Genomic DNA, 20,902 nt, shown 5'->3' with positions numbered 1-20,902 from the left:
GTTAGCAACATTGAAGGTTGTGCAATGTAACAGGAATATTTAGACTTATGGATGCCACCCGTTAGGTAAAATACGGAACGGTTCCGTATTTAACTGAAAGAATAAAAGTTTTGTTTTCGAAATGTTCGTTTCTGGATTTGACCATTTTAATGACCTAAGGCTCATGTCTGTGTTACTATGTTAAAATGAAGTCTATGATTTGACATTTGATAGAGCAGTCTGACCGAGCGGTGGTAGGCAGCAGCTGGCTCGTAAGCATTCATTCAAACAGCACTTTTGTGCGCTTGCCAGCAGCTCATCGCTGTGCTTAAAGCATTGTGCGGTTTGTGACTTCAAGCCTATCAATTCCCGAGATTAGGCTGGTGTAACCGATGTGAAATGGCTAGCTAGTTAGCGGGGTGCGTGCTAATAGCATTTCAATCGGTGACACTCGCTTTGAGACCTTGAAGTAGTTGGCCCTTGCAGAGGGCAAGGGGAACGCCGCAGCTTTTGTGGAGAGATGGGTAACGATGCTTCAAGGGTGGCTGTTTTCGATGTGTTCCTGGTTCGAGCGAGAGAGGGACGGAAGCTTTACCGTTACACTGGCAATACTAAAGTGCCTATAAGAATATCCAATAGTCAAAGGCTAATGAAAAACAAATGGTAGAAATAAAGTCATAATAACTACAACCTAAAACTTCTTACCTGGGAATATTGAAGACTCAAGTGAAAAGGAACCACCAACCTTCATATGTTCTCATGTTCTGAGCAAGGAACTTAATCATTAGCTTTTTTACATGGCACATATTGCACTTTTACCTACTCCAATACAATTTTTTTGCATTATTTCAACCAAATTAAACATGTTTCTTATTTATTTAAGGCTAAAGTGATTGTATTGATGTATCATATTAAGTTAAAATTAAAGTGTTCATTCAGTATTGTTGTAAGTGTCATTACAAATAGGCCGATTAATCGGTATCGGCTTTTTCTGGTCCTCCAATAATCGGTATCGGCGTTGAAAAATTATAGTCAGTCGACCTCTACGCCAATCAGATAAAAACAAGTGGCTCCCACGGGCAAGTGAGTGGAAAAACATTGCCTGGAACAGAGAGTTAAGTTCACTGCACAGTCCCCAGACCTCAAAACAATAGAGAATCTTTGGGACGAGATGGAACGGGCTGTTCACAGCAAGACTACATTGCCATAATATCTGCAGCAACTGCCTGATTTCAGCGTGTCAGCATGGACCAAAATCCCTGTGGAACGTTTCAGACACCTTGTAGAATGTCCCCCAAAGAAATGCAGGCTGTTCTGGATGCGAACAGGGGTCTGAGTAGATGAGTTTAAACACTTATTTTGCACTCACTAGTATACAACCCCCCGCACTACATAAGTCCACACACATTGACACCAGTCACATATCCTGATTGCCTAGTCACTTTTAACCCTTACCTACTGTATTATATCTCAACTACCTCATACCCCTGCACATGGTCTCAGTACTTGTATAAAGCCTTGTTATTCTTTGTTAACATTTCCATTTTTATTTAGCAAATATATCTTTAACTCTGCATTGTTGGGAATGAGCTAGTAAGTACACACGTCACCGTAAAGTCTACACCTGTTGTAGTTCGTGAACGTGACCAATACAATTTGATTTGAAATTGGCCAGTGATCATATATTAACATTGGGAGAGTTTGGATAGAGTAGATGGAGTTACACCCCTCGTGCTCTTTCAGTTCAGTGGTTATGAAGGAAAGGAGGCAGTGTGTTCAGGCCTAAGCAGTCAGGACATTATCTCCTCTGGTCACCTTGCTCTAATACCAGGGCAGCCACACAGGGCCTGCCTTACAATGAACTCAGTATTAACATGAATGACTACTCATGCAAAACAACTTGAAGTTCAGTGTTAGAAATAAAAAAAAAAGTCCCTATATTGACTATAAAGGATTCTTTAGATTTCTTGCCATAAATTATAGATCAACCACCTGGTTCCAGGTAAAAACCTTTTCAACTGAGACAAGAACCACTTCAACCACAGAACCCTCCTCCGCGAAGAAATGTACTGTTGCGACCCGCACAGACAGCTGTGTGTTATGTGTTAGGCTAGGAGGTGGTTGTGTTGTACTGACCAGTATCCGGTGTTCGCGCGGTCCGACATGTCAATCAACCTGCTATCTGCCAATCACGGGAATGCCCGGAATGTTCTGATGCCGGGCATCCTGGTGGTTGGCGGAGTGGCGTGGAGGGGGGTTGGGCAGGGGGGTGGAGCATTGGAAGTTAAGACCAGGTTCAGCCTTTGTTCTCTCTCTCTTACGTCTGGGCTTCACAAGAGAAGGTCACGATTGGCTTGTGGGTTCTGTCATCTATTTGGCGTGTGCTACGGCCCAAACAGTAGCCTGTGTAAAGTTGGTTTAATAAACCGTCAATTCGCAAACTCAAGCCTCTGTCTGGACAATTGTTCATTTATGATCTAGTCAGGTCATTACATTGGTGTCAGAAGTAAAAACGTTGATACAAGTTAGCCAGCTGTAGGTGAGAACGGGGATTGAAAATGCTTCGAGGGAATCCGAAAGTGAAGGTGGAGGTAGGGGACGATTATGGCCAAGGACGTGCGTGTGAATGGACGTCGGGGGTTCTGTCTGAGGAGATCGCCAGGGCGTCGGAGCGCAGAGGCCGCTTGAGGGAGGACGTTAGAGCGATGGCGGCTGAAGCGGGCATGAGTGCTTCGTCGACTGTATTTCGCGCGGATTCTGGTGGGCGGACCGAAGTGTCGACGTGACGAGGAATCTGGGGCTCAGGATGTAAACAAACATGGCGGCGCCCAGTTCCCGGCTGCGTCCGTATCTGTTAAGACCCCGAAGTATTCCGGTAAGGCGGATTGGGAAGCTTTTCATGCTCAGTTTGAACTGTTAGCTCATTTTAGGGGGTGGTCGGATGAAGAAAGGGCACTGCAGTTGGCTTTATGCCTCACGGATGAAGCTCTGGCCTGTTTGATATTGATTAGCCCCGAGGACAGGCATGATTATGGTGCTTTAGTGGGAGCACTGAGGAGGCGCTATGGACAGTGTGTACAGCCCGGGCTACTGCGCTCCGAACTGAGTAATAGACGCAGGCAGCCTGGAGAGCCTCTACGGGTGCTAGCTAATGACATTGAGAGCCTCTCTCGGCGGGCATATGCTCACATGCCCCCCTCCGTGCAGAGCGAGCTAGCACGGGACCAGTTCATACAGGCGCGCTCTCCTACGGAGCTGCGCATACAGACCCAGCTGGCTCATCCTGAGTCATTGCAGACAGCCTTGGAGAGGGAGCTGGTGTGGGCTGGGGCTTCAGCTGGGGCTTTGGTGGGGGTGCAGGGAGACACACCCTCTGTGCGAGCTGGGGGGCAGAGCAGCCCGGAGCCGGAAAAGCCTGCTTGGGTGGCCGAAATGACAAAACTCATTCGGGCTGTGTCGCTACAGGCGGCACGAAACACAAGCCCTGGCCCCAGGGTCTGCTGGGGTTGTGGCCAGCCAGGCCATCTGCGCCGAGATTGCCCCATGTCCCCCAGAGCTCAGGGAAACGGCTCGGGGTCCGCATAGACCGGGTAGTGCGGACCCCTGGCTTTCTATCCCAACCACCATCATCTTCAGGAGGAGCCCACCGGCACAGACGGGGAAGCAAGGCTCCACTTCCCCCAGAAGCAGACGAGGGCAAGCGGATGGAGCCTGTTGTTGTGGTGGGCCGGACCTGTGTTGGGGACTTTTGTCATGTCCCTGTCACTGTGGAGGGGGTGCCCTGCTCCGCCCTGGTGGACACTGGGTCCACAGTAACCCTGGTGAGGCCAGATATTGTGCCAGGTTGGACTCAGTGTGAGCCTACAACTGTGCAGCTCCGCACAGTCACAGGTGAGCTGGCACCCATGAAAGGGGAGGGAATAATGACTCTGACAGTAGGGGGCAGGACTGTGCGTCATCCTGTGTGGGTGGCGGCTGTGCAGGACCCTTGTATCCTGGGGTTGGACTTTCTTAGGAGCACAGGCTGCCAGTTAGACCTAAATAGGGGCACACTGAGCTTCCAGGGAGGAAGTCACCATGGCCCCCCCTAATGTCACATTCACTCAACCCAACAAACCCTTTACTCCAACAGTTAAAGCAGCAGAGACTCATGGCTGCGCCCCCTCCCCCACAGCTGTGTGTGACTTTTCCCCAGTCCCCCTGTCACCTACGGCGGTGTGTTACATTCCCCAGCTACCTCCATGACACAGCCCTCTGTGAGCCGGGCCGCACCCCCAGCCCAGCTACCCCAGATGGGAGAGGAGAGGACACTGTCTGCAGTGAGGGAGATATGGGGGAGGAACTGTGTTGGTCTTGACCCCGAGCAGCAGGAACGGTTGTGGCAGTTGCTGTTTGAATTCAGAGACAGCTTTGCGTTGAGTGAGGAAGAGGTGGGTCAGACTCATCTGGTGCAGCATGAGATCGACACAGGTGATGCTCGACCCATCAAGATGCGTCCCCGCCGTATCCCGCTGGCACGCCAGGAGGCGGCAGACAAGGCTGTGTTGGAGATGCAGCGGGCAGACTTCATTGAGCCCTCAGACAGCCCTGGGCGGCGCCAGTCGTCATGGTTCCGAAGAAGGGGGCAAGCTGAGGTTCTGTGCGGACTACAGGCGGCTGAATGAGGTAACCAGGAAGGACTCATACCCCATACCACGTATCGATGAGTCGCTGGACCTGGTTAGGGGTCCTCCTGGTTCTCCTCACTAGACCTCCGCAGTGGCTACTGGCAGGTGCCCCTCTCCCCAGAGGCCAGAGCCAAAACTGCGTTCTCCACTAACAGAGGACACTGGCAGTTCAAGGTCCTGTGCTTTGGCCTGTGCAACGCTCCAGCTACTTTTGAGCGTTTGATGGACAGGGTGCTGGATGGCATCCCCGACAGCAGTGTCTGGTATACCTCGATGACATCCTGTCCCATGGCAGCTCCTTCCAGTCAGCCCTGGGGGCGCTACGGCGTGTGCTGGAGAGGGTGGCTGCTGCAGGTCTGAAGCTCCACCCCGAGAAGTGCCACTTCATGAGGAGAGAGGTGTCCTTCTTGGGCCACCGAGTGGGGAAGGAGGGGATCAGCACCATGGAGGACAAGGTAGGGGCTGTCAGAGACTGGCCCACCCCACCGACCAGCGTCAGCTGAAGAGCTTCCTGGGCCTGGCCTCGTACTACAGGAGGTTTGTACGGGGCTTCTCAAGCGTTGCTGCTCCACTGAACCGCCTGCTGCCGAAGGACAAGGCTTTCACTTGGACAGTGGAGTGTGAGGAGGCGTTCAACACCCTCAAACGTGCACTGATCGAGGCCCCGTGCTCGCCCCCTGACCTCACCTTGCCCTTTATCCTGGACACAGACGCGAGCAATGTGGGCATGGGTGGGGTGCTGGCCCAGGTGGGGCCAGAGGGGGGGAGAGAGTGGTGGCGTACTTCAGCAAAACATTTGACAAACATGAGCGCCGCTACTGTGTCACCCGGCGGGAGCTCTTGGCTGTTGTGGCTTCCGTCAAACACTTCAAGTACTACCTGGGTGGTCTGCCCTTTACTGTAAGGACTGACCACTCTGCTCTCCAGTGGCTCATGTCTTTCAGAGAGCCAGAGGGGCAGGTGGCACGCTGGTTGGAGGAGCTTCAGCCGTATGACTTCACGGTGGTGCACAGGGCAGGGGCACGCCACTCCAACGCCGACGCCATGTCCCGTCGGCCCTGTACTGCAGACGGCTGCCGCCACTGTGAACGAGAGAGGGACGGGAGAGAGAGCTGCGGGCAGAGGAGGGTGTCTGTGCCACAGTGTGTCGGGCGGCGGGCCTGTCTGCTGTGAGCAGCAGACTGTCGGCGTGGCTGAATGGCGGCAGCAGCAGGGACGGGACACAGACCTACAGCCAGTGCTACAGTGGGTAGAGGCGCAGGTGAGGCCACCATGGGAAGAGGTGACAGCGCTCTCACTCGCGACCAAAGGGTTGTGGTCGAAGTTTGAGAGACTGCGGCTGGCTGATGGCGTGCTACAGCGGGCATGGAAGGAGTCAGCTACGGGAGAGGAGAGGTGGCAGGTGGTGGTCCCAAAAGCATTGCGGGAGGCTGTGCTCCAGAGTACTCATGGGGGGGTGGGGACTGGACACTTTGGGGTCACAAAAACACTGCGCCGTCTCCGTCAGGGCTTCTACTGGGGGCAGCACAAGAGGGATGTGGATGACTTTTGTCGCCGCTGTGACAACTGCACAGCGAGAAAGGGCCCCCAGGCCGCTCTCATGCTCAGCTCCAACAGTTCCCAGTGGGGGCTCCCATGGAGGGTGGGAGTGGATGTAGTTGGGCCGTTCCCCACCACAGACAGCGGAAACTGCTGGGTGCTCACGGCCATGGACTATTTCACAAAATGGCCCGAGGCCTATGCTCTGCCTGACCAGGAGGCAGAGACCATCGTCGACGCCCTGACAGCGGGGATGTTCAGCAGGTTTGGAGCTGCAGAGTCCATCCACAGCGACCAAGGCAGAAACTTTGAGTCCCGTGTGTTCGCCACCATGTGTGAGAGGCTGGGTATGCACAAGACCCGCACTACTCCTCTCCATCCTCAAAGTGATGGCCTTGTGGAGCGCTTCAACAAAACGCTTGGACAGCAGCTGGCCATCGTCTCTTCCAAACACCAGCGTGACTGGGACAAGCACCTGCCTATGGTCCTCATGGCATGCCGCTCCGCTGTCCAAGACTCCACCTCCTGCACGCCTGCCCTCCTCATGCTGGGGGAGAGATCCGCACCCCTGCGGAGATGGCGTTTGGTCGGCCCCTGGATAGCCCTCATGTTCCTCCGGGGCCGGAGTATGCCCGGAGACTCCAGGACCGCCTGGAGACAGCCCACACCTTCGCCAGAGAGCAGCTGATGAATGCAGGTGTGAGGCAGAAAAGGAACTATGACGTGCACACCCGGGGAAGGCACTTTGTGGCTGGGGAGCTGGTCTGGGTCTACAGCCCCCTAAGGAAAAAAGGCAGATGCCCCAAGTTGGACAGTCACTGGGTGGGACCCTGCAGTGTCCTGGAGAGGGTAGGGGAGGTTGTGTACCGGGTGCAGCTTCCTCCCAGGGGGAGAAAGGTGGCACTGCACCGGGACAGGTTAGCCCCATACAGAGGGGCCTCTTCTCCCAAACCCCAGGAACCCCCACAATTCCCCTCTCTGGCAATGACATTCTCCAGGCACCCACCCTCAGGTGCCGCAGACAAGGCTCCAGACAGCCCACTCCCCCTGTCTCCCCGCGTGGTTCCCCAGAGCCACGGACTGTATTACCCGTTCCCGCTTCCTTGTCCCTGCCTTCATCCCCTGGTTCCCAGAGGGGCACTCTGCGACCATCACGGCCACGCAGGCAAAGGAGACCTCCGGGTCGCTTCAGAGACTTTGTTTGTTCCCTCGGGGACGAGGGACTTTGTGGTGGGGGGGCTGTGTAGCGACCCGCACAGACAGCTGTGTGTTATGTGTTAGGCTAGGAGGTGGTTGTGTTGTACTGACCAGTACCCGGTGTTCGCGGGGTCCGACATGTCAATCAACCTGCTATCTGCCAATCACGGGAATGCCCGGAATGTTCTGATGACAATTGTTCATTTATGATCTAGTCAGGTCATTACAGTACGTTCTTTTTTTCTATCAGTATACAATGTCAATGTGTTTTTCGACGCTCAGGTGCTCACCTTGATGTCCTGGAGTAAAATGCGTCCACCTCTCTTGTTCTGGAAGGAGAGTAGCTTGTCGGCGTGCTCCCGCTCCTCGTCGCTGTTCTCCTTGAAGAAAAGCGCGAAGCCAGGCAGAGCCACATCGTCACGGGAGAAATAGAAAGCCTGGGTGGATAAACAAGTGTGTTTAGAAACAACTGTCAAACAGGACGCATTCTATTACTGATGGATCTAAGCATGATTGACACAGCAATATGATCCGGAAAATCATTAGCCTACTTGGTAATCTGCCAATTAATCTGTCAATGAGATATGCTCTGTCCAAGGATATATTTATGAGCTTTATTTGAATGATACGTCTACCTCAAAGCTGGTGCCTAGGCGTACAGAAAAATATTTAGGCTCAGGCATAATAATACTAGGTAAAGCAACAAACTGTTCCTCTTGGTAGCAAATTACAGTCCCCTTACCATTGAAGTGTAAGTATAAGAGGCAAACATCTCCATGTTGATCATCCGGTTGATTGCAACGTCGCAATCGTGGTGATAGTTCTGGCGGACCTGAGACTCCATTTTCATTTTATATCAAAATTAACGGTACAAATATAGAGATTCTTAGATTATTTTACTAAAACAGTTCACGTAATTATTACGTTATCAATCCGGAATGTTATATTGCGCGGGAGGCGGGCAGAAGAGTTCCGTTCAATCACTGTTGAAGCAAGAAGTTCTTCATGCGTCTTCCCAGAGTTGTGAACTGGAAGGAGCCTTGTTCGCTCTATTTATTGTTCCAAGCGGAGCGCGTCAGTGAAATCCACCCTCTTCTTCGATGAGATTTAACGGCAGGTTGGCATCCAATACATGTTGCATTACTGCCACCTACTAGACTGGAGTATAACTCCCTTATACTTTGCTTATTTAAAAAAAAAATCAACAACCACAACAACACAAAATACAACAAATACCATCTTACACTACACCAACAAAAAATATATAATAAATACCATACTCCACTATTTACATCTATTTATTCGTACTTCAGGCCAACAGCATGAAAGGATGGGACACCACCACATAAACACACCCTGTAACCCAAAATAAAATAAAATACTATTTTATTAGTCACCTGGGCCAAATACAACAGTAGACCTTTCAGTGAAATGCTTACTTACGAGCCCCTAACCGACAGTGCAGTTTTAAAAAATACAGATAAGAATAAGAGATAAGAGATAAAACTCTTCTGATGTCAAGTTTCGCACACCCAAATACCTCTCTGCAGCTGCCACCACAACCTCTACTTCCTGCGACTTTACGTTCCATCCCTGCAGTACAGTTGATAACCATTACTATAAATGCCAAACATTTACAATCTTACTGAAAAATATATCACTTGTTGGTTTATCCCTCTGTACTGGTACAGATCTACTACTAACACCCCTCCTCTTTGGATCTCTCCCCCTTGACCCATCTTCCTCTACCTCTTAACTGCCTCAGCATATGACAACTTCTGCACTAACGTTACTCTAACCCTGGAAACCTCAACCTGCGTCTCTCGCACGGGACATTTCTGAGCCCCAGCTCCATGGGCACCCCTAAATCAAATCAAATCAAATGTATTTATATAGCCCTTCATACATCAGCTGATATATCAAAGTGCTGTACAGAAACCCAGCCTAAAACCCCAAACAGCAAGCAATGCAGGTGTAGAAGCACGGTGGCTAGGAAAAACTCCCTAGAAAGGCCAAAACCTAGGAGGAAACTTAGAGAGGAACCAGGCTATGAGGGGTGGCCAGTCCTCTTCTGGCTGTGCCGGGTGGAGATTATAACAGGACATGGCCAAGATGTTCAAATGTTCATAAATGACCAGCATGGTCAAATAATAGTAATCACAGTGAACAGGTCAGGGTTCCATATCCGCAGGCAGAACAGTTGAAACTGGAGCAGCAGCACGGCCAGGTGGACTGGGGACAACAAGGAGTCATCATGCCAGGTTGTCCTGAGCCATGGTCCTAGGGATCAGGTCCTCCGAGAGAGAGAGAGTGAGAGAGAGAGAGAGAGAGAGAGAGAGGGAGAGACGTTTGATGCATACTGCCCCAGAAGACCTAGTTCTTATGAATACCATTGTCCACCCTGTCAACAGTTCTGGAAGATCAGGTCACGTGAACTAAAGTTGTTAGGAAGGTTACTTTATTACTGTCGTCTTTGATTTTCATTGGCTGTAAAAAGTTTTCCACTTCACAGTTTTAGCTTAATAACCTATGTATGGTTAGATGTATGTAGCTACTGATTTTGTGTAGTTATTTGGAGGCTGATGTGATCAACTTTGATAGACCATTTGTCAACTACATTATGTAATTTGAATCCGAAAGCTGTATATCAAATACCATTTCTACAAAAGCCTAAATGTCTGTCTCAAGCCTGCGTGAAGGGTTTGGTGGTGAGTTTCTGAACTGTTAGAGTTAGATCAAGAGTTTAAGGTAATACAGAAAAATATTGGTATTTGAGTTTGATTGACTATATTGGGCTCACGAGTGGCACAGCGGTCTGAGGCACTGCATATCAGTGCTAGAGGCATCACTACAGACCCTGGTTCGATCCCGGGCTGTTTCAAAACCAGCCGTGATCAGGAGTCCCATAGGGCGGCGCACAATTGGATTGTGTGAAGTCCGAGGGGTTTGTGCTGATTGAATGGAAATTGTGACAGCTGGTTAAATGGTGCCCCTTGACAAGGCAAGAGCAAGATGTATGTCAGGAGAAGTGCAGTATTATCAGAAGGGGAGTTACACTCAATGTGATCAAGACAAAGGAGATGATTGTGGACTACAGGAAAAGGAGGACCGAGCACGCCCCCATTCTCATCGACGGGGCTGTAGTGGATCAGTTCCTTGTCGTCAACATCACCAACAAACCAACATGGTCCAAGCACACCAAGACAGTTGTGAAGAGGACACAACAAAACCTATTCCCCCTCAGGAGACTGAAAAGATTTGGCATGGGTCCTCAGATGCTCAAAAGGTTTTACAGCTGCACCATCGAGAGCATCCTGATGGGTTGCATCGCTGCCTGGTATGGCAACTGCTCGGCCTCCGACCGCAAGGCACTACAGAGCGTGTACATCACCAGGGCCAAGCTTCCTGCCATCCAGGACCTCTATACCAGGCGGTGTCAGAGGAAGACCCCAAACATTGTTAAAAAACTCCTGACACCCTAGTCATAGACTGTTCTCTCTGCTACCGCACAGCAAGCGGTACCGGAGCGCCAAGTCTAGGTCCAAAAGGCTTCTAAACAGCTTCTACCCCAAAGCCATAAGACTCCTGAACATCTAATCAAATGGCTACCCAGACCATTTACATTGCCCCTCCCCCCCATATTCTACGCTGCTGCTACTCTCTGTTATTATCTATGCATAGTCACTTTAATAACTCTACCTACATACACATACTACCTCAATTACCTCGACACGGGTGCTCCCACACATTGACTCTGTACCGGTACCCCCTGCATATAGCCCAGCTATTGTTATTTACTGCTCCTCTTTAATTATGTGTTATTCTTATCTCTTCCTTTTTTTATGTATTTCCTTAAAACTGCTTTGTTGGTTAAGGGCTTGTAAGTAAGCATTTCACTATAAGGTTGAATTTGGCGCATGTGAAAAATAACATTTGATTGGATTTGATTTGACTTGGAATACGGAAGAAGAATGGAGGCGAAAAGAGAGGCAGAGGAGGTCTAAGAGAGAGAGGGAGGAAGAGGGTGAGTCGGTTAAAAATGGTGGGATAAAATGAGATGGTTTGTTAAAGAAGAATGGTAGAACGTGTAAACAGAGTGAGTTGAAGACAGGAGGAGAAATGGAAGTGAATGAGGGCGAAGTATCGGAGGTGGTAAGCATTTCACCTGTTGTATTTGACGCATGTGACTAATAACATTTGATTTGATTTATTTTGAGTAACAGGGTGTGTTAAGTGGTGGTGTCCCATCCTTTCATGCTATTGGCCTGAAGTACGACTAAATATATGTAAATAGGGGAGTATGGTATTTATTATATATATTTTTGTGAGTGTAGTGTTAGATGGTAGGATATTTGTTGTATTTTTTGTTGTTGTGGTTGTTAATAAAAAATAAAAAATGAAGCAAAGTATAAGGGAGTTATACTCCAGTCTAGTAGGTGGCGGTAATGCAACATGTACTGGATGCCAACCTGCCATTAAATCTCATCGAAGAAGAGGGTGGATTTCACTGACGCGGTCCGCTTGGAACAATAAATAGAGCGAACAAGGCTCCTTCCAGTTCACAACTCTGGGAAGACGCATGAAGAATTTTTTGCTTCAACAGTGATTGAACGGAACTCTTCTGCCCGGGCCATATAACATTCCGGATTGATAACGTAACACTTATTTGAACTGTTTTAGTAAAATAATCTAAGAATCTCTGTATTTGTACCGTTAATTTTGATATAAAATGAAAATGGAGTCTCAGGTCCGCCAGAACTATCACCACGATTGCGAAGTTGCAATCAACCGGATGATCAACATGGAGATGTTTGCCTCCTATACTTACACTTCAATGGTAAGGGGACTGTAATTGGCTACCAAGAGGAACAGTTTCTTGCTTTACCTATTATTATTATGCCTGGGCTTAAGTATTTTTCTGTACGCCTAGGCAACTAACAGCTTTGAGGTAGACGCATCATTCAAATAAAGCTCATAAATATATCCTTGGACAGAGCGTATCTCATTGACAGGTTAATTGGCAAGTTAAGTCGGCTAATGATTTTCCGGATCATATTGTTGTGTCATGTTTAGATCCCTCACTAATAGAATGCGTCCTGTTTGACAGTTTCTAAACACACTTGTTTATCCACCCAGGCTTTCTATTTCTCCCGTGACGATGTGGCTCTGCCTGGCTTCGCGCATTTCTTCAAGGAGAACAGCGACGAGGAGCGGGAGCACGCCGACAAGCTACTCTCCTTCCAGAACAAGAGAGGTGGACGCATTTTACTCCAGGACCTCAAGGTGAGCACATGAGCGTTGAAAAACACATACCTTGTATACTGCGCAACAAAAAGAACGTTAACATCTTCGTAGAGGGTTCTCTGGTTGAAATGGTTCTTGTCTCAGTTAGAAAGGTTCTACCTGGAACCAAGTTGCTGATCTATAATCTATGGCAAGAAGTCTAAAGAACCCTTTAGTCAATCTAGAGCCTTTTTTTCTAAAACTGTAAGAAGTTGTTTTGTATTAGTAGTCATTCATGTTAATACCGAGTTCATTGTAAGGCAGGCCCTGTGTGGCTGCCCTGGTATTAGAGGAGATAATGTCCTGACTGCTTGGGCCTGAACTAGAGGTCGACCTCTAGAAACAACAAAAAAAAACTTGTAATAATGACAATTACAACAATACTGAATGAACACTTATTATAACTTAATATAATACATCAAAGTCAATTTAGCCTCAAGTAGGTAATGAAACATGTTCAATTTGGTTTAAATAATGCAAAAACAAAGTGTTGGAGAAGAATGTAAAAGTGCATTATGTGCTATGTAAGAAAGCTAACGTTTCAGTTCCTTGCTCAGAACATGAGAACGTATGAAAGCTGTATACATATCAATATTCCCAGGTAAGAAGTTTTAGGTTGTAGTTATTATAGGACTATTTCCCTCTATACCATTTGTATTTCATTAAGCTTTGACTATTGGATGTTCTTATAGGCACTTTAGTATTGCCAGTGTAACAGTATAGCTTCCGTCCCTCTCCTCGCTCCTCTCTGGGCTCGTACCAGCAACGCAACGACAACAGCCACCACATCGAAGCAGCGTTAGCCATGCAGAGCAAGGGAAACAACCACCCCAAAGCTCAGAGTGAGTGAAGTTTGAAACGCTATTAGTGCGTGCGAACTAGCCAGCCATTTCACTTCGGTCACACCAGCCTCATCTCGGGAGTTGATAGGTTTGAAGTCATAAACAGCGCAATGCGAGACGCACAACGAAGAGCTGCTGGCAAAACGCACGAAAGTGCTGTTTGAATGAATGTTTATGCTTCTGCTTCTGCCGACCACCGCTCAGTCAGATACTTGTATGCTCAGTCAGATTATATGCAACACAGGACACGCTAGATAATATCTAGTAATATCATCAACCATGTGTGGTTAACTAGTGATTATGACTTTTTTTATAAGATAAGTTTAATGCTAGCTAGCAACTTACCTTTGCTTACTGCATTGGCGTAACAGGAAGTCTCCTTGTGGAGTGCAAGGAGAGAGAGGCAGGTCGTTATTGCGTTGGACTAGTTAACTGTAAGGTTGCGAGATTGGTTCTCCCGAGCTGACAAGGTGAAAATCTGTCGTTCTGCCCCTGAACGAGGCAGTTAACCCACCGTTCCTGGCCGTCATTGAAAATAAGAATGAATTCTTAACTGACTTGCCTAGTTAAATAAAGGTGTAATTAATTGTTTTAAATCGGTGCCCAAAAATACAGATTTCCGATTGTTATGAGAACTTGAAATCGGCCATTCCGATTAATCGGTCGACCTCTAGCCTGCCTCCATTCCGTCATAACCACTGAACTGAAAGAGCAAGAGGGGTGTAACACAATCTACTCTATCCAAACTCTCCCGATGTTAATATAATATCTGCTCACTGCCCAGTTTCAAAACCAATTTTATTGGTCAATTGCACCGAATACAACAGGTGTCGACTTTACAGTGACATGCGTATTTACGAGACATTTACATTTAAGTCATTTAGCAGACGCTCTTATCCAGAGCGACTTACAAATTGGTGCGTTCACCTTAAGACATCCAGTGGAACAGCCACTTTACAATAGTGCATCTAAATCTTTTAAGGGGGGTGAGAAGGATTACTTTATCCTATCCTAGGTATTCCTGAAAGAGGTGGGGTTTCAGTTGTCTCCGGAAGGTGGTGATTGACTCCGCTGTCCTGGCGTCGTGAGGGAGTTTGTTCCACCATTGGGGGGCCAGAGCAGCGAACAGTTTTGACTGGGCTGCGCGGGAACTGTACTTCCTCAGTGGTAGGGAGGCGAGCAGGCCAGAGGTGGATGAACGCAGTGCCCTTGTTTGGGTGTAGGGCCTGATCAGAGCCTGGAGGTATTGAGGTGCCGTTCCCCTCACAGCTCCGTAGGCAAGCACCATGGTCTTGTAGCGGATGCGAGCTTCAACTGGAAGCCAGTGGAGAGAGCGGCGGAGCGGGGTGACGTGAGAGAACTTGGGAAGGTTGAACACCAGACGGGCTGCGGCGTTCTGGATGAGTTGTAGGGGTTTAATGGCACAGGCAGGGAGCCCAGCCAACAGCGAGTTGCAGTAATCCAGACGGGAGATGACAAGTGCCTGGATTAGGACCTGCGCCGCTTCCTGTGTGAGGCAGGGTCGTACTCTGCGGATGTTGTAGAGCATGAACCTACAAGAACGAGACCATTCCCAACATTGCAGAGTTAAGGAGATACTTGCTAAATACAGAAGGAAATGGTAATGCAAAGAATAACAAGGCAAAATACAAGTACTGAGACAATGTGCAGGGGTATAAGGTAGTTGACAGTACGTACATGTAGGTAAGGGTTAAAGTGACTTGGCAATCAGTATGTGTGAATATGCTTGTGTGTGGGCTTATGTAGTGTGTCGCGGTAAAGTCTAGTGAGTGCAAATTAAGTGGTTTAACACATCTACTCAGACCCCTGTTTGCCTCCAGAACAGCCTGAATTATTTGGGGCATTCTACAAGGTGTCAAATGTTCCATAGGAATGTTGGTCCATGCTGACACGATGGCATCAGGCAGCCGCTGCAGATTGTGCGGCGATATAGTCATGCTGTGAACAGCCTGTACATCTCATCCCAAAGATTCTCTATTGGTTTGAGGTCTGGGGACTGTGCAGTGAACTTAACTCGCTGTTCCAGGCAATGTTTTTCCACTCAATTGCCCAATGTTAACAATGATTTAAGCTGATAGGAGTGTGACCTTGTGGTCGTCTGCTGCAATGGCCCATCCGTGAGAAGGATCGAGGAGTTGTGTTCTGAGCTGGGGTTCTGGAAACCTTCGGCGTTGCAAGCGCCATTCTCTATCGACTGAGCCACACCGGACCCATGATGTGCTTCATAAACTCCAGCTTATGTGGTTGTTCATAGTGACTGTTAAAATGACTCCAGCTTGATCTTTTTACGTTGGTCAGATATTTTGATTTAACTGTTGACTTTTAATTATGTATAGACACATCTGCTAGCAGTCCATAACCCTTCTGTGTTCACTGTCCTGTGTAGAAGCCAGATCGTGATGAGTGGGGCAATGGGCTGGAGGCCATGCAGTGTGCTCTGCAGCTGGAGAGGAATGTGAACCAGTCTCTGCTGGACCTGCACAAGATTGCCTCTGACAAGGTTGACCCCCATGTAAGTAATATCATCACATAGAATACAGGTACTGTCTCAGGAGATGATGAGGTTGTTGTCGCTCTGCTAACTAATTACACAGTATTGTGTGACCTGCCTCTTCACACACAATAGTCCACAGACTCATGTATGCCACTACACACACACACACAATGCAGCTCATGCAGGAGTTAGACAGCTGCAAACACCTCATTATCTACACTTACTACCAGGCTCCTGTGTGTTACTGGATCTACAGTAGTATGTAGTCATTCTCTTGTCTGACCTGTTTTCCCTCTTTAGCTGTGTGACTTCCTGGAGACCCATTACCTGAAAGAGCAGGTGGAGGCCATTAAGAAGCTGGGAGACCACATCACCAACCTCACCAAGATGGATGCTGTCAACAACAAGATGGCAGAGTACCTGTTTGACAAGCACACCCTGGGAGGCCAGAGCTAAACCACTTCCATCCCCAGGCTACGGCCTCCAGCCTCAGACCAGGACTCCTGGCTTCTCTGATAGATCCTCCTGGCTTTGCATTTATAGGGAGGGGAGTGTTAAACTGGTGCAGTGCAACACAGCTGTAACATTGAGGTATTTTTGTTGAAAACACTACTGTATTTGAGGCAAGGCATCTTGTAAAACAATAAAAAAAGATCCCTAAAGTTTGTTTTCTAAGTGTTGACCTGTAATGATGTTTCAGTCTATTGAGGTGCTTTGCCCTTTTACTGAGCATCTTCATACCAATGATAAACACTGGCAATTGTAGATCTACTAGTGACTGAGGGTCATAACAATAGGGAAAGTTCAACATGTTTTATAAAGGACATTACCTCTCACCAGAGGGCAAGAAATGTGAAGACCACATGTCAATTACGGGCCCAACTGTCAACTCTACCCATAAAAGTGAAATGGGTAACTACAGTCAATGTAGACCTGAACTCTGTGCATCTCAACAGGTTATTAGACAGCCTCGAGGTAAATCCATATGCCGTATTTCTCTAGTGATAGGTAGTTCGGCTCTTACTGACACATTAAATCTTGACTAATTTTGTTTCAGTTGGTAGTGCCCAATTGCTCCTACCAGCGAACTAACTGAATAATCACAATGCCCCTCGTTCACCATAAAGGGCTTATTAAAGCTGTCATATGGTTGCAAAGCTACTGGTAATTTACCAAAATGACTGAAGTCTTCTGTAATTAACAGGCAGCCTAATTTTGGCAATATTTAACTGAAAATATTGCTACTTTTCATGTGTCCATATAGTACATGGGTTTCTAGTGGATAGACCAGGTGGTTGAAGGGGAAAATAGCCTAATTAAATGTGTTTGATCAACAATGGGACTTGAAATAATTCTCCAACTCATCCATTTTTCTTTACACAACTGCCACCAACATTTACAGCCATGAAATACTGACATGGTAAAATATTTGAGTACATAAAGTAATGGTTTTCATTTTAGGGTAATATTTTGCAGCTTTGTCATTCTATTTTAAATGTGATAAAGCCACATGGAGCGCCTGAGATTTGTGATAATCTGAAGTACCCAAAAAGCCACTAGAAGGCACCTGACTAAATGACATGTTCCTTAATTAACAAACATTTGTGTTATGGATCCCGTTTCCCTGCTGTCAAGGCAGCAGCTACTCTTCCCGGGTCCAGCGAAATAAAGGCAGTTCAATACAATAACGTTACATTACGAAACAGATTTCACAACACGACACTCAGGCCACTACTCTACCACATCTACAACAAAATCCATGTGTGTCTATTTTGATGTTATTGTGTTTTTAAATATGATTTTACTGCTTGCTTGATTTACTTGATGTGGAATAGTAGCCATGTCACGGCTCTCTGTAGTACTGCGTGCCTCCAATAGTCTGTTCTAAACTTGGGGACTGTGAAGAGACCTGGTGGCATGTTGGAGAGGATTCCATTAAAGAACAACTGTGTTCTGTTAGACAAGTAACTCGAGATCCACAATATAGCAGGGGATGTAAAGCCATAACACTTACGCTTTTTCCAGCAGCAGATTATGATCAATAACATCAAAAGCTGCAAAGAAGTTTAAAACATTTTTTTTGTATGTTTCTGAATTAAATAATTTTATAGTTTTTACCTTTAACTCGGCAAGTCTGTTAAGAACAACTTATTTACAATGATGGCCTATCCTGGGTGACACTGGGTCAATTCTGCACCGGCCTATGGGACTCCCAATCACAGCCAGATGTAATACAGCCTGGATTTGAACCAGGGACTGTAGTACCACCTCTTGTACTGAGATGCAGTGCCGTAGACCGCTGCACCACTCGGGAACCAATTGGACTAGGATCGTCCGGGTTAGGGGAGAGTTTGGTCGGGGTAGGCAGTCATTGTAAAATAATTATTTATTTATTTAACTAGGCAAGTCAGTTAAGAACAAAATCTTATTTACAATGACGGCCTATCACGGCCAAACCCTAACCCGGACGGCGCTAGGCCTATTGTGTGGCCACCCTGTGGGACTCCCAATCACGGCCGGTTGTGATACAGCCTGGAATCGAACCAAGGTTTGTAGTGACGCCTATAGCACTGAGAGTTATATAATGGATAACTATTTACAGTATTACTTACTGTTTATAACTTTTTGCAGCTGGTCACATGATGGACCCGGTCGTGACAACTTAACACATGTTCTCTGGGTTGAATATTACTGAAAAGATTTGCATTAAAAAAATACTTTGTAAAATGCAATTTAATGCTCTGTTTGCCCTTCTGCTAAAACAAGGTCACTTAGAACAACCTGGACTCAGGGGTAGAAGTAACGTAGTAAATGTAAATCTGGGATACTCTAATTAGTATGATATGTTTTGTATGGTATGTTTTCATTTGTGGAAGTCCATCATCCTTTCCGTATAATATGTTACAAACTGCAAATTGTACTTTATGTTACTAATTGCAAATTGTACAATATGTTAGGAATTTGCAATACATATATGTTACGAATTCCAATTTGTTGTGGCTAACGGTAGGTGGCTAATGTTAGCTAGGCTAGGGGTTAAAGTTAGGGTTAGGTCGAAGGTTAAGATTAGGATTTAGATGAAAGGTTTAAGGTTAGGGGAAAGGTTACCTAAAATGCTAAAGTTGTCAGTGATAAGTTTCAAACAAGCAAACTTATCCTTTATGTCACGACTTCTGCCGAAGTTGGTTCCTCTCCTTGTTTGGGCGGTGTTCGGCGGTCTTCTAGCCATCGCCAATCCATTTTTCATGTTCCATTTGTTTGGTCTTGTTTTAGCACACACCTGGTTTTCAATTCCTTAATTACATGTTGTATATTTTCCCTCTGTTTCCCCCATGTCCTTGTCGGGAATTGTTTATTGTAAGTACTTGTGCTATGTTTTACTGGTGCGCTACAGGTTTTGTACCCATGTGTTTGTTGTTTTGTAAGCCATTAGTTTTATACATTTAACTGCTCCGGCTATTCACCAAGTTCTGCTCTCCTGCGTTTGACTTTCCTGCCACCAGTTAAATACCCCTGAAAGAATTCACGACCCGTCATGGAGACAGCAGGAACAGATTCCCCTGGTATAGGGGTCGAGGAACGCATCCAGGAGCAAGCGAAAGTGAACCACCATCTCGGCGCCATCATGGATCAAGTTATCCAGACCCTGGACTGCTGGGAGAGACAGGAAGGTCCTCCAGCGCCTTCAACAACGCAAACCGAACCTCCACTACTCACTCCTCCGGCAACCGGTCCCAGTGGGATGCGTCTCGCCCTTCCCGGGGTGTATGATGGGAAGGCGGCATGTTGCCAGGGTTTCCTGTTACAGCTGGACCTATACCTGGACACCCTCGGGAAGAGAGAGGGTGTCCTCCCTCATCTCGTGCCTCTCAGGGAGAGCTCTGGAGTGGACCAGCGCCGTGTGGGGAGAAGGAGATGCGGTGTTGGAGAACTTCACAGAGTTCACCCGCCGTTTCCGGGCAGTCTTCGACCACCAGTCAGGCGCAAAAATCTGATATCAATTTTGGAGGGGACAATTACATGAAATTTTCTCAAGAGCAATTCCTGAGGGGGACACCAAAAGTAGTGCTGTAACACAGCCTACGTTGTAATATGTTAAATGTATATTGAGGAACCATAATCACTTCTAATGGATAATTGATAGGTACAGTAGTTAACTGAAGGGTTGTCCCAACTTGTTCAAATGTTTAAATCATTATAATACAACTAATAATAATAATAGTTATAGCACTGTTCCTTATCAGTCCAGTATGTACCTGGTTAAATAAAGGTGAAATAAAAATGTAAAAGTTCCCTGGCGACAATTTAGCTTTTGCAACGAGAACATTAAATATATTTTAGACAATGGTAGAAGAGGGTGTAGTTCTGTTCAGTTTATCGCTAACCTTATCACAGGGACTTTGAAACACGACAGCGGCATGCTGATCTTGGAATAAACTGACGATAGCAAAGATTCCATCTTTGACGACGCCACATAAATGGAATAGGTACTAGCTAGCTTGATAGTCAATGTTTGCTTTAGTTTGCGCGCTAGCTCTGTAAATTCAGCTAGTGTGTGAACCCTGCCAACGTTTTAAAAAGAAACATTGATATGGCGCGATTGACTGGATTAACATCACGTCAGTTACGTGCATTGAGTGCCTTTCGGACAGTAGATACGAACCCTCTATTACCTTGCCAGCTAAAGAACTGGCAGTGGATCAAACCATTGTGAAGAAAAGGGCGGGGGGGGGTCGCAATCTTTTGAAACTTAAAAAAGCGCTATTAAGTGTGTATAATCAGCACAAGTACTTTCATTGCGTATTATTAATATTATTGAAATTACATAGTTATGTTTACAGTGATATATTGGGGGGGGACAAATAATATTTTCCCAGGAT

The 20,902-nt window shown here is 47.0% G+C and overlaps 2 protein-coding genes across 2 annotated transcripts; one reads left to right on the top strand and one right to left on the bottom strand.

The window, feature by feature from the left end:
• Positions 1–7,642: 7,642 nt before the first annotated feature.
• Positions 7,643–8,466, bottom strand: LOC135564931 (ferritin, middle subunit-like). The gene is made up of 2 exons (XM_065011012.1): positions 8,125–8,466; positions 7,643–7,819 (listed from the first exon to the last, which is right to left on the bottom strand). The coding sequence occupies exons 1-2, from the start codon at positions 8,230–8,232 to the stop codon at positions 7,661–7,663; spliced, it is 267 nt and encodes an 88-aa protein (XP_064867084.1). The 5' UTR covers positions 8,233–8,466; the 3' UTR covers positions 7,643–7,660.
• A 3,429-nt stretch (positions 8,467–11,895) lies between these two features.
• On the top strand, positions 11,896–16,702 carry LOC115110052 (ferritin, middle subunit-like). Its single transcript, XM_029635384.2, has 4 exons — positions 11,896–12,219; positions 12,519–12,665; positions 15,915–16,040; positions 16,323–16,702. The coding sequence occupies exons 1-4, from the start codon at positions 12,112–12,114 to the stop codon at positions 16,476–16,478; spliced, it is 537 nt and encodes a 178-aa protein (XP_029491244.2). The 5' UTR covers positions 11,896–12,111; the 3' UTR covers positions 16,479–16,702.
• Positions 16,703–20,902: the final 4,200 nt, after the last annotated feature.

Source organism: Oncorhynchus nerka, linkage group LG26 (assembly GCF_034236695.1).
Source record: "Oncorhynchus nerka isolate Pitt River linkage group LG26, Oner_Uvic_2.0, whole genome shotgun sequence".
NCBI classification, from domain to species: Eukaryota; Metazoa; Chordata; class Actinopteri; order Salmoniformes; family Salmonidae; genus Oncorhynchus; species Oncorhynchus nerka.
The sequence above is the reverse complement of the archived record's forward strand: the minus strand, read 5'-3'. Positions and strand labels throughout refer to the sequence as shown.

Excerpts from the sequence above, each read along its gene's own strand:
- LOC135564931 (XM_065011012.1), bottom strand. The coding sequence starts at position 8,232 with ATGAAAATGGAGTCTCAGGTCCGCCAGAACTATCACCACGATTGCGAC. Across the intron at positions 7,820-8,124 it reads CTTATACTTACACTTCAATG|GCTTTCTATTTCTCCCGTGA; the intron begins GTAAGGGGACTG and ends TTATCCACCCAG.
- LOC115110052 (XM_029635384.2), top strand. The coding sequence starts at position 12,112 with ATGAAAATGGAGTCTCAGGTCCGCCAGAACTATCACCACGATTGCGAA. Across the intron at positions 12,666-15,914 it reads TTTTACTCCAGGACCTCAAG|AAGCCAGATCGTGATGAGTG; the intron begins GTGAGCACATGA and ends TGTCCTGTGTAG. Across the intron at positions 16,041-16,322 it reads CTGACAAGGTTGACCCCCAT|CTGTGTGACTTCCTGGAGAC; the intron begins GTAAGTAATATC and ends TTCCCTCTTTAG.